The following is an 11,357-nucleotide window of genomic DNA, read 5'->3' as shown; positions in this document are numbered from 1 at the left end:
TAAGATCTAGTGGCTTGCGCCATTCGCTTGCTTCCCGTCTCTACTCTTCAACACCTTCTTCGCCGTCCGCACAAGCGTATCGAAGATCTGCCGCACGTACTTCTCCTCAGCCAGCGGATTAGCGGACACCACTCTGATAGCATACACGCCGCTCAGCACAGTCGAGGTGAGGAAAAACTCCTTCTCCTGATCGATAGTCTCGTACACCGCTTTCGTAACCTCATTCGCTTCCTCCACCTCCTTACTATCCGCCGCCGGCTTCACAGACACCTGACTATCCTGATACGGCCGCGGATCCGTCCCATTTCCCGTATTATCCTCCAGTTTCTCCGGCTCCTTCCTCCTCGGATTAACAGTAAAGACCGTCAGCGCGAACCGCGGCGGCGCCACGATGGTGAATAAATCGCTCCTTGACCGTACGAGGTCGGCGAAGAAATCCCCAAGGGCGATACTATGTCGTATCTGCGCCCGCAGCCCTTGCACGCCAAACGTCCGGATCACGAACCACACTTTCAGCGACCTGAAGCGGCGGCCGAGCGGGATCTGCCAGTCGCGGTAATCCGTCACTAACCCGCTATCCGAGAACTGGTTGCGCAGGTAGGCTGGTGTGATGCTGAGGGTGTCCGTCAGATCACGCCGTTTCTGCACGTAGAGCAACGAGGCGTCGAAGTTGACCATGAGCCATTTATGCATGTTCATGTTGAACGAGTCCACGAACGCCATCTGTGCGGAGAAGTGCTGGTATTCGGGGAGGATGAGCGCGCTGCCGGCGTAGGCGGCGTCGCAATGGATCCAGATGTCCGGGTAGTCTTTTGCGACGGCGGCGAGGGAGTCGAAGGCGTCGATGGCGCAGGTGTTGGTCGTGCCGAGGGTGACGGTGAGGTAGTAGGGTTGTAAGCCTTTGGCGTGGAGTTCTTCGATTTTTGCGCGGAGAGCGGGCCCGGTTAGTGCGTAGTCGTCGCTTTGGTGGGTGGGGATTGTGCGACAGCGGGTGCCGGCGATGATGGCTGCTTTCTTGGTGCTGGAGTGGGATTGTTCGGAGCCCAAGGCGACGAGTTTGGAGCGGATCTCGCAGGATCGGTCCTCGATTTCTTCGGGGTCGGTGACGCCTTCGCGCTCGAGTTGCCGGCGGATATAGCGTTCGCGGGCGGCGACCATCACGGTGACGATGGTGTCGCTGGCGGAGAGTTGGAGCACGCCGCCTCCTTCGGTCTTTGACAGGAATGTTTCGGGCAAGGCGAGGATGTTCGCAAACCAGTCCATGACTACCGTCTCCAACTCCGTGATGACAGGCGAGCATATCCAATTGAATGCTGGAGAAGACAATGCCGCACTCCAGAACTCGCCCAACATGCTTGGGTAGGTCGTGCTCGCTGGGAAGAAGGCGGCGTATTTCGGGGATTGCCAGTGCGTGATGCCAGGCATGATGGCTCGCTCGATGTCCTTTTCTATCTCGGTCCATGCTTCGCCTTGGTTTGGTGCTGATTCTGGTAGGAGCTTTCGAAGATATCCAGGGGCTACAGATGGCAAAGTGTTCCTAGAGGGCAAGGAAGCGAAGTATTCTTCGATACCTTTTGCGGTTGACAGAGCGGCTTCCTCAAATTGCTCGCCAGTCATGCCAAGAGGAGGGAGTACTCGTTCGTCCGGAACGGTAGGCATATTGTTTGATATCTGGTCAAGTGGCATTTTGACGAGCTACGCCAGATGTCCGGTCTCGATAGAAGCGCTCGATCTTGGGAGATGTTGTATGCGAAAAGATGGGCTGTTGAAGAGGAAGGAAGTCCTCCCAGTAAAGCAAGAGATATATTACCTGTTCATACATATGTTGACTTGTCTATTGCAAAAAAAGACATCATGTGCGGAAGTGGAGTGGCCAGAGAATGTCCGAATGAGGAAGGAAGCAGGTCCACAGGGCGCAAGGCGGAAGCTTTCCGAATCCTCCGGTCTTCATCCTTCCACTCATATGATTCACCTTGCAGTCTATCGAAATCCATGTGGATGACAGCCCTAGAGCCAGCCCTAAGACTCATCGTTGTGAGCCGCCTTGGTCGCTTCCAGTCCGCTCTTGGCTACGCCTTCCCAGCAACACGCGCCACGCGCCTTGACGCGGTTTGCAGGAAGGCGAGGACGCTGTCGACCATCTCGAACCGCAACGGTAGGTTCGCACGCTCTTCAGAGACTCATTGAGCTTCGGTGGAACTCCACAGGAGAAGCCAAAGTGCTGTGCTCCAACATCAGCCAGGCTGAGTGTGGCCATCAACACGTCTCTTGCTGCAGTCTAACATCAACGCCTCAGGGAGCGTATTGGCTTTCAGACGACAGGCCAGCGTCTGCCACACTACAGGTGACTCATAAAGAAGCTCAACCCAATCGACCATCATGGCTGGACTGGCTGGGTTAGATCGCAAGACCATGGAGGAAGAACGGCTCGCACGCCTGGGTCGGAAGCGCGAGCGCTCGATATCACCACCAGGTCATCGAGATGCGAGGAAAGCTGTCAAGCTCGAGACTGTAGATGTGGATGAGTCAGTCGTCTCGCTGCCTAGCGGAGCGATGTTAAAGTCATTCTCGACAATCGTTTCCGACGACCAGAAAGGACGCAAGTCAGCAACAGCAAACGCAGCCAACCAGAAAATGACAAACGGCCATTCGAACGCAGAGACGGAGAGCTCTGGCAACACCGCGGGAGCAGCCCACAATAATCATAGTCGTCTCCAGTACCCTAATGGCGCTGTCAAGAGGACCTGGGCCTTCGGCTTCGAGCGCACCGGCGACGATGTCAAGCTCGAAGAGGTCTTAGAGGCTCGCACGCTTCATACAGCAGTCCTCTCAGCTTACCAGTGGAATACCGACTGGGTGCTCTCCAAGCTCAAGGTGCCACCGAACGGGAAGACCAAATTAATTTTTGTCATGCAGGCAAAGGAAGACGATCTACGTCGCCAGATGATCGAGCAGACGGAGAATGTAAGATCTTACCTACGACTATGCTTCCCGTCAATGGAAGGTCAGATCAACTGCATGCATTCGAAGCTTATGCTCCTCTTCCATCCAAACAAGCTCCGCATTGCTATTCCGACCGCCAATCTTCTAGACTTTGACTGGGGCGAGACGGGCGTGATGGAGAACAGCGTCTTCATGATCGATCTACCACGACATGCAGAACGGTCTGCAGCAAAGGACAGAGAGCTCAACCCTTTCTGCTCCGAGCTGCTTTACTTCCTCGAAAAGCAAGACATCGACAAAGACGTCAGAGACGGTGTGCTCAACTTCGACTTCAGTGCCGCAGACGGCATCGCCTTCGTGTACACTGCTGGTGGCAGCAATCTGGGCGATGAAGCTGGGCGCACAGGCTTTCCAGGACTTTCTCAAGCTGTCCGCCAACTCGATCTACAGACCGATGAAGGATTACAGATTGACTTCGCTGCATCATCAATCGGCTCCTTGAGCGACGATCAACTCCGGAACATGCACTCTGCCGCGCAAGGCGTGGACATGATCAAGGCAGCGAGTGGAGCAGCGTCCAAAGCACAGGCAAACTTCTTCAAGCCCAAGGCCGGAGGGCCGGCGGCTTCATCCGCTGTTAAGCCTAAGATACGCGACATGATGAGAATCTACTTCCCCACCCACGAAACTGTCAAGGCTTCCAAGGCCGGTGCTGCTGGCACCATCTGCATCAACAGAAGATGGTGGGAGGAGATGCGCTTTCCGAGGTCGTGCTTCCGGGACTATCAATCGACGCGGACGGGGTTGCTGTCGCACAACAAGATTCTGTACGCCAGAGGCAAGCAGAGCGACTCCAAAGGACCAGGCAAGGATGTGGCATGGGCTTACGTCGGATCGGCCAACATGTCCGAATCGGCATGGGGCAAGCTGGTCTATGACAAGAAGGCAAAGTCTTGGAAGTTGAACTGCAGGAATTGGGAGTGTGGTGTCTTGTTGCCGGTGTCCGACGAGAAGATCGCCCAGCACACCAAGCAGGACAGAAAGACGGTAGTGAAGCAAGAGAAGGTAGCTGGAGACGATTCAGAGACGGAAAGCGAAGACGAGGCTGTGACGACACACAAAACGACAACATCGAAGATCGTTGATATCGATGTGTTCGACAATCTCGTGAAGCCACCCTTTCTGATTCCAGGCAAAGAGTATGCTGGCCGCGAACCGTGGTACTTCCAGGAGCAAGATTAGAAGGCCACCTGATGTTGCGTTGGGAGGAGCTGATGTCAGTGCGATGGCAGGACGGTGGTACGTGACGATGGATGATATGACATGGAAGCACAAGATAAGCACCAGACCAACTGCCATGAGATGTCGCTTGTGCACAGGATGACAGACGGAGGCGGAGGGCTGCATCGGCACGTCATGTCGTGCAACGGTTGAGATAAGCAGTATTCCATAAAGAACAGACCACTCAATCAGCCCAGCTACGACATAAACACAGCACCAACAACCCCCAACCTCTGAACGAACACCACAAACATTCCCCACAACTCAAGAAAACCCATACAACCCACAATGCCCGGCCTCCTCCTCAACGCCCTCAAATTCCTTGCCGCCGACGACCCAGCGGACAAGAAAAAATACGAGAAGATGAAACAAGCCGAAGCCGCCAAACGCGTCGACGACGACCTCAAAGCCGCGAAGCGGAAGAGTCGAGAGTTGAAAGCAAAATGGGAGCGAGAGGATCGGGAGAAGGCTGAGCGGAAGGGTAGGGAGAGGGAATTGGAGAGGGTGAGGGGGGAGTTGAGGGAGGAGAAGGAGAGGAGGGAGGAGGAGGGGAGGAGGGAGGAGGAGAGGGGTAGGGGGAGGAGGAGGAGGAGAGAGGAGGAAGCGAGGCATGGGAGGCGGTAGGGGGGTGGTATGCACTGTCTACCTAACTGTGCCACTCTGTACATGAGTCTATTCTAAGCTCCCACTCCGCTGGCCGCCTTAGCCCAACACTGGGAGTACAAGTACGACCATGACGTACTGGCAACTGTCCGCTGCCTTGGAATGACAGGCAACATGGTCCGCATGCCACGTCAGTCCGTGCAACGGTGCGAGGTAGGGATGGGATGGGATGGGATGGTGTATAAGAAGAGGCTACCTACTCCAGCCATCTTGTTCGCAGAGAGTCCTTACGAAAACCAGCACCCACACTACGCTTTCTAAACATAAAACCTCCCCGTCTGCAATCACCCCTCCCCCCTCCAATCACCTCTCCCCCTCTCCATCATGCCCACCGAAGGCGAATCCGAAGGCCTCCTCGGCGCCGCCTGCGAAGCTCTCTCGAACTTCCTCACCTCCCCCGAAGAAAAAGCCCGCGACGCCGCCAACATGAAAAATTGGGAGCAGGAGGAAGCCGCTCAACGCGTCGACGACGATCTGAAGAAAATGAAAGCCGAAAACAATAAACTCAAAGCGAAATGGGAGGCCGAAGACAGGGAGAAAGCAGAGAGGAAGGAGAGGTTCAGGGCGCAGCTAAGGGAGGAGAAGGAGGAGAGGATGAGGATGGAGGAGGAGGAGGAACGAAGAGAATGGGAGAGGGACAGGAGGAGGGAGGAGAGGTTGCGGCAGGAAGAGGAGGAAGAGGAGGAGTATTGGGATAGGGGGGAGTACGAGCGACGGTATGGGAGGCGGTAGGGTGGGAGGGACGTGTGTCCGGTATATTTGTATGCCTTCTAGGTTATGCTTTCGCTCCGTCGACGTACCTCAACACTAGCACCACGCTGCAGTACCTGCTGATGCACCACCACCTCCTCCTCCTTCTTCTCCTCATGATTCACAAACACAAAACTCGCCACCACCACCACCGCGCCTACCCAGTAGATAGCGGTAGCCGTCTGCGCATTCAACACCATCTGCCCGACCAACGAGAGCGGGATCGTCAGGCTCAAACCGACGGTGACGACGATAGGTGTAGTGAGCAGCACGGCGTACGCCCATGCCATATCCGCTAGCAGCGAAGCGACGCAGTTCGTCAGGATAATCGCGAGCACCGTTTTATCGTGCGGAAGCTCGAACGTCTCCAACCCGATGAAATGGAGGAGGAAGAACCCCGGCCAGAGCAGCAAGACGTTGGCGAGTCCGACGAAGCCGAAGAACAGCGGCATGTTGATCTTGCTCTCGTCGTCGATGCGCTTCTTCATGAAAACCGTGTACACCCCGTAAGTCCCCGCGCTGAGGAACGCGAGCGCATTGCCGATGAATAACTCCCTCGGCGTCTTCTCAGGAAAGTCACCCCGGTGCTCCGCGTCCCCGCTTGTACCAGATAGATCCACAGAGGAGACGAGGATGATTCCGGACAGCGAGGCGAGGATGCCGAGGAGTTTGCGCCAGGTGAAGAGCTCGACTTTGAAGAGGACGCCGAAGACGAGGGTGAAGACGGAGGAGGTGCTGGTGAGGATGGTGGAGGAGGCGACGGTGGTGTATTCGAGGGAGACGGCGACGAGGTAGTTGGCGAGGAACCAGAGGATGCAGAATTCGAGGCCGAGGCGGGCTGTTTGGGATAAGGTGAGGTGGGTGAGCGCTGGCTCTTCTTCACGGTCTTCTTCGCCTTCGTAGGTTTTGGGGTTAGACGTCGCCGCGCGAGGATCGCTAAGAAGTAACTCCTGGGAATCAGACATCGAACGATGGTGCGCCGTAGCCAGCGGACTACTCGGTTGCAAACTCCGATAGTCCCCTTTCCTCATAGACCTGATCGGATTCCTGACCCAAGCGCGACACCCCTCCCACCACTCCCTCACTTCCTCCGGATTCCTCCTTATCCGATGCCAAAGCGCCGGAACAAGCGGGAGCACGAAGAACGACGTATTCAGATACGTCAGAAAAAACGGCTTGTTGAAGGACGTGTCGTCCGCCAAAATCGCCTGTTAGACCTCATACATTAGCAACGCGGTCCGAAGTAGTATAGGAGGGGAGGGAGGAAGGGGGAATCATACACTCCCCAAGAAATTCGACGCCGTCCATAGAAACACCACCAGTCCCAGCATCACTAGCCCTACCGTCCTCCGCCATCGTGCGAGCTTTTTGGCCGTGTCTGCAGAGCCAGCTGCAGGGTGCACGACGTCTTCGTCGGGAGTCGTGGCGAGGGGGTCTCCTTGCTGCATATTCGCTGTCGCTGTCGTTGTCGCGACAATTATGGCAGTCCGGATGCTATCGCATGCTTGAAAACTCCAAGAGCCTCACTACCGTATCCAAAACGAATGACTGACTGTGTGTAGATGACTAGTAGATAAGGAGAGTGACCAGTCCAGTGTGACGGCTTGTTTCAGACACAGCCCGGCCAGCCAGCCGGCCAAGGAGGTGAGGTCGTGGATCCGGCACGTGACGCGTTATACCTCCTAGGCACTTCCGCTCTGCTGCTGTCCCGTAGTGTCTTTAAAACACTTCAAACAACGAGGAACGAGTAGACAACAGTTAATCAAAGAAGCTCGGAAAGCAGGCAGGCCGCCTCAACGTATTCGCTTGTCAAGCGTCTCAGATCCAAATACGGTACCCCTGGTTCTGGTTATCGCTACCCTAGGGAAACAAAAAACACAGCCCGCCTCTCCGTCAATCAGTCAAAAAGGTATCATGCGCCCCCCGACCCCGACTCGCTGCCTTATTCGCCGCATTAATGCAAATCAAAACAAACAACGTGTATGCTCGCTCCATTCGATAAACCCCAAGCCCACCGTGCGCACGCACGCCTGCTTCTCCTGTATCGCCAGAACCCAGCGGGCGAAAATATTGCTGCGCGCTGCGCACTCGATAGCGTGTACGCTTGAAGAATCTCCCGCTCTCCAATCTTCTTTCCACAGTCGTTCGTATAATTCCGACTCGCTCCAGGATCGCGCGGCAAGAGGGAGAAGAAGCGGGCTCAAGCACTCCCATACCCGCTATCCCCCGCCGACTGCCCACTCGGCACCCAAACCAACGCCCACTAAGTCCTACTGCTCTGACTCCCCAAACTCCCCGCTGCCGCCTTCTCACCCCCGCCCTGCGCAATCTCCAAACACCGCTTCGCCAACGCCACGACTTCGCCTTCTCCATCCTCGCCATCTTCGCCTTCATCCTCGCCCTCGACCACGCGTTCCGAAATCCTCTTGACCGCGCCTATGACGTCGTCGGCGGTGTTGATGGTTTCGATCAGTCGCGAGTCCGCGGACTCGAGGAGTTGGAGGAGCGTCCAGATGGCGATGTGCTGGAAGGTGGGGTCGTCGGAGATGAGGAAGCGGGCGAGGTAGCCATGGATACCGCCCGAGGGTTGAGACCAGGAGGAGAGGAAGAGGGTGTAGTCGCCGACTGTATCTGCTAGGTCAGTACTTGAAAGGGATAGTGATGAAAGGTAGGGACTAACCTTTACTGCTCAGGTTGCCGAGCGCAGCGGCGCTGTTTCCTTGCACTTCTATGCTCTCGCTCTCGGTCAGGGGGATGAGGACGTCGAAGACGCCGAGGTTCAGCAGGTGCGGTTTCAGCTCGTCCGAGAGCGCGAGCACTGCGATCGCTGCCGTCATCTCGGACTGCACGCTCAGCGGTACGTTGAGAACGAGCTCTTTGCACTTCTGCACTGCTCCGGCCTCCAAGACGAGCTGTTTGTTCTTATCCGAAGACGCGGCGAGGTTGCGCAAGGTGGAGATGGCGTGGCACTGAATCTCCTCGTTGTCAGTAGTCCCGAGCAGCTCCACCAGAGGCTTTAGAAAGCCAGCTTCTATGATCGGCGACTCGTTCATCGGGTGGATGCTGATGTTTCGGATGCAGGCGACAGCCGAAAGTATGAGCGGTAGGTAGCTTGACTGGAGCAGCCCAAGCAACGGTGGCAGACCTCCAGCTCTTACGATGTCCAATTGGTACTTTTCGTCGCTCGCCAGATTCCGCAGCGCGAGTGCAGCCTGGCACTGTACTTTCGGTGCCTGGCCCTTCATCAGGTGCACCAAGCTCTGCACCAGCCTGCTCTCCGTCTGCGCCAGTCGTTTTCTGTTCGTCGCATCCACCGCAATGTTGCTCAAAGCGGTGGTGCAGTAGTATTGGACGTCGGTGTCTGCGCTGCTCAAAAGGCTCACCAGCACGGGGATAGCGCCTGCTGATACCAGTTGATTTCGGTTGTCGTCTGAGTGAGTCATGTTGAGCAGGGCGCCGGTAGCGTTCCGTTGTACTCGCATGTCCTTGCTCTTCGCTAACCGAGTGAGAGGCGCCAGTGCACCTGACCGCGCAATGCGCGCTTTGTTGTCTTCGTGTGTTGCCAGGTTCGTAATGCAGCCGACTGCGTTGCACTGCACTTCAACATTCGGGCTGTTCATCTGGCGGATGAGAGGAGCGAGGCCGCCGAGTGATACGATGAGGACTTTGTTGGTGCCTGTCCATTATTTAGCAGGGCGTCATGTGAGCAGATGGTATACCTTACCATCGACCGCGAGGTTGCCAAGCGCAGCAGAAGCAGCGCGCTGGACCTCAATATCTGGGCTCTCGAGGAGGAAGAGTATAGGTTCGAGAGTGGCGCGATCGACGGGTCGTACATCTGCGGTATACTCAGTCAATGCCGAGTTCCAAGTCTAAACTTCATCCTCCACCTACCACGCTCAGTAATCTCTGCAAAAGTCAAGCTCGCGCTTCGCTGGAGGTCGATGTTCTGGCTGTAGACCAGTGTGCTCAGCGCATTGAGCGGCTCGCCCGAGAAGAAGTCTGTCTCCGCCCTCTGTAGTGCTTGATATCAGCATGTATTCTTCAAATATTCCGGCCTTGACTTGTCCCGGCCAGGCAGCGAATGAAGGGGAAGGGATCGTACATTCTCGAGGTAGTTGAGGAGGTCGGCCACAGCCTCGCGTTCCGAGTCGGCGAGGACATTGTCGTAGTCTACTTTCGAGCGACCTATGGGGGGAGAATGCTGTTAGTATGGCCAGCGCGAGGAGAATTGCATGGACGAGGAGCAACGTACTGCCGCAGCAGGAGGAGAAGAGTCTCCGGCACAAATCACTCATCCTGCTCGCGTGGGCGCCTGAGCGACCAGGTCGCAGAGCCGCGCAGCACGCTGTCGCTATCGGCCGGTGGAGGGTATGCAGGCTAGCAAGGCGGTGGTAGCTTTCATGAGGTGAGGTGCTCTGATAAGCTGCTGGCTATTCGCTGCCGCTATGTTGATGCGATGTGCGCGTCTTTTGGAGGACGCTCGAGTCAGTATATAGAAGTGCAGCAAGTGTAGTAGTAGTCACGACGGCGTGGAGAGGCTCAGGACATGGCAGGCGGTATGGACGAGCCGTCGATGGACGTTGCTCGCAGCAGGTGAAGCCGTGGTCCGCTCGGACCATCTCAATCTCCAAGACATCCCGCCTTGCTCTACCACGACGAGACGGAGACAGGACCGTACATGTACACTACCTTACAAGTACAAGTGAAGACAGGAAAAGCTCGACTTCAGAACTTCTCTCGTGACGAACATCTACAGAACACCTCGAGTAAACATCCGGGTGGTGCGAAGCGGCAGTCGTTCACATGCATGAACCTGCTCAACCGAACATTAAAAGCCCGAAAGCTTACCAGATCCCCTTCTGACTTGACTCAAACGGGACCCTTTGCGTATACCGCATTACACGAGCTCGCATTCAGATATCGCGCACCCGCTGCTTCTGCATCCCGACGACACAGCATTACCACAACTGATAGACATGGCGATATACCACCTGCAGAACCACACCCCTCAGAATCTACTGCACGATGACCGCAACGATATGAGCGATTTCCGTTCCTCATCAAGCATGTGATTGTCGTTCTGTCGGCTCTTCTTCCAAAACATGTCATATCTGACCCGACGGAGTGGCAAGGAATGGCTGAGCGCAGTGCCGAAGATGCAAATCCGTCTCATCTCTTACCAATTCGTGTCGGACGTGCATGACCTGACTGTTCGCATCGGCCAGCACGTGGGCAGCTCTGGCTTATCAGTAGGTCGTCTCGATTGCAAGATGTATCGCTGGCAAATGCGGTGTGTTTGATCCTGCCCTGGTTGTTTCCACACACCGAAGACATGCAGCACTGTGGCTTCTGAACAGCTGTACCGTGTCCCACATTTCGACAGCGAGAGTTGGCCCGGGGCGCTGACGGCCTTTTTACCGCGCAGTAGTTCGCCTGCGGCCCGGAGGTCTCGATGCGCGGGGAGTGGGCAGGGATCAGCTCATGTCGCTGCAGCTGCCACTCGCACCCGCTGTGAGCCTGTGAGATGGGTGATGACTCCACCGTCGACCCTTGGCGGGAGAGGACAATGGCGTACGGACAGCGAGGGCATGCTGCTTGCATCCACACCCGGAGGCGCAGCTGTACTTGGCGACCTCTTGGTACAGACGGACTCGAGGTGTTTGCTGCGAGAGGAATAATAAGAAGGTTGAACCCCTCAGATCATCGTGTTTGGTAGT

At 56.1% G+C, this 11,357-nt stretch overlaps 5 protein-coding genes across 5 annotated transcripts; 2 read left to right on the top strand and 3 right to left on the bottom strand.

Annotated features, from left to right (window-relative positions):
- Positions 1 to 6: 6 nt before the first annotated feature.
- Positions 7 to 1,659, bottom strand: LTR77_007457 (uncharacterized protein; the record flags this gene model as incomplete). Its single annotated transcript, XM_064804694.1, has 1 exon — positions 7 to 1,659. The coding sequence occupies one exon, from the start codon at positions 1,657 to 1,659 to the stop codon at positions 7 to 9; it is 1,653 nt and encodes a 550-aa protein (XP_064657464.1).
- Positions 1,660 to 2,379: 720 nt separating this feature from the next.
- Positions 2,380 to 4,185, top strand: LTR77_007456 (uncharacterized protein; the record flags this gene model as incomplete). Its single annotated transcript, XM_064804693.1, has 1 exon — positions 2,380 to 4,185. The coding sequence occupies one exon, from the start codon at positions 2,380 to 2,382 to the stop codon at positions 4,183 to 4,185; it is 1,806 nt and encodes a 601-aa protein (XP_064657463.1).
- A 327-nt stretch (positions 4,186 to 4,512) lies between these two features.
- On the top strand, positions 4,513 to 4,848 carry LTR77_007455 (uncharacterized protein; the record flags this gene model as incomplete). Its single annotated transcript, XM_064804692.1, has 1 exon — positions 4,513 to 4,848. One exon carries the CDS (start codon positions 4,513 to 4,515, stop codon positions 4,846 to 4,848), a length of 336 nt encoding a protein of 111 aa, XP_064657462.1.
- A 342-nt stretch (positions 4,849 to 5,190) lies between these two features.
- On the bottom strand, positions 5,191 to 7,085 carry LTR77_007454 (uncharacterized protein; the record flags this gene model as incomplete). Its single annotated transcript, XM_064804691.1, has 3 exons — positions 5,191 to 5,361; positions 5,688 to 6,845; positions 6,918 to 7,085. The coding sequence occupies 3 exons, from the start codon at positions 7,083 to 7,085 to the stop codon at positions 5,191 to 5,193; spliced, it is 1,497 nt and encodes a 498-aa protein (XP_064657461.1).
- Positions 7,086 to 7,900: 815 nt separating this feature from the next.
- Positions 7,901 to 9,935, bottom strand: VAC8 (Vacuolar protein 8; the record flags this gene model as incomplete). Its single annotated transcript, XM_064804690.1, has 6 exons — positions 7,901 to 8,262; positions 8,318 to 9,313; positions 9,362 to 9,475; positions 9,532 to 9,652; positions 9,743 to 9,825; positions 9,893 to 9,935. 6 exons carry the CDS (start codon positions 9,933 to 9,935, stop codon positions 7,901 to 7,903), a joined length of 1,719 nt encoding a protein of 572 aa, XP_064657460.1.
- Positions 9,936 to 11,357: the final 1,422 nt, after the last annotated feature.

The sequence above is a fragment of the Saxophila tyrrhenica genome (assembly GCF_035928015.1).
Source record: "Saxophila tyrrhenica strain CCFEE 5935 chromosome Unknown scaffold_11, whole genome shotgun sequence".
Classification (NCBI taxonomy): domain Eukaryota; kingdom Fungi; phylum Ascomycota; class Dothideomycetes; order Mycosphaerellales; family Extremaceae; genus Saxophila; species Saxophila tyrrhenica.
The sequence above is the reverse complement of the archived record's forward strand: the minus strand, read 5'-3'. Positions and strand labels throughout refer to the sequence as shown.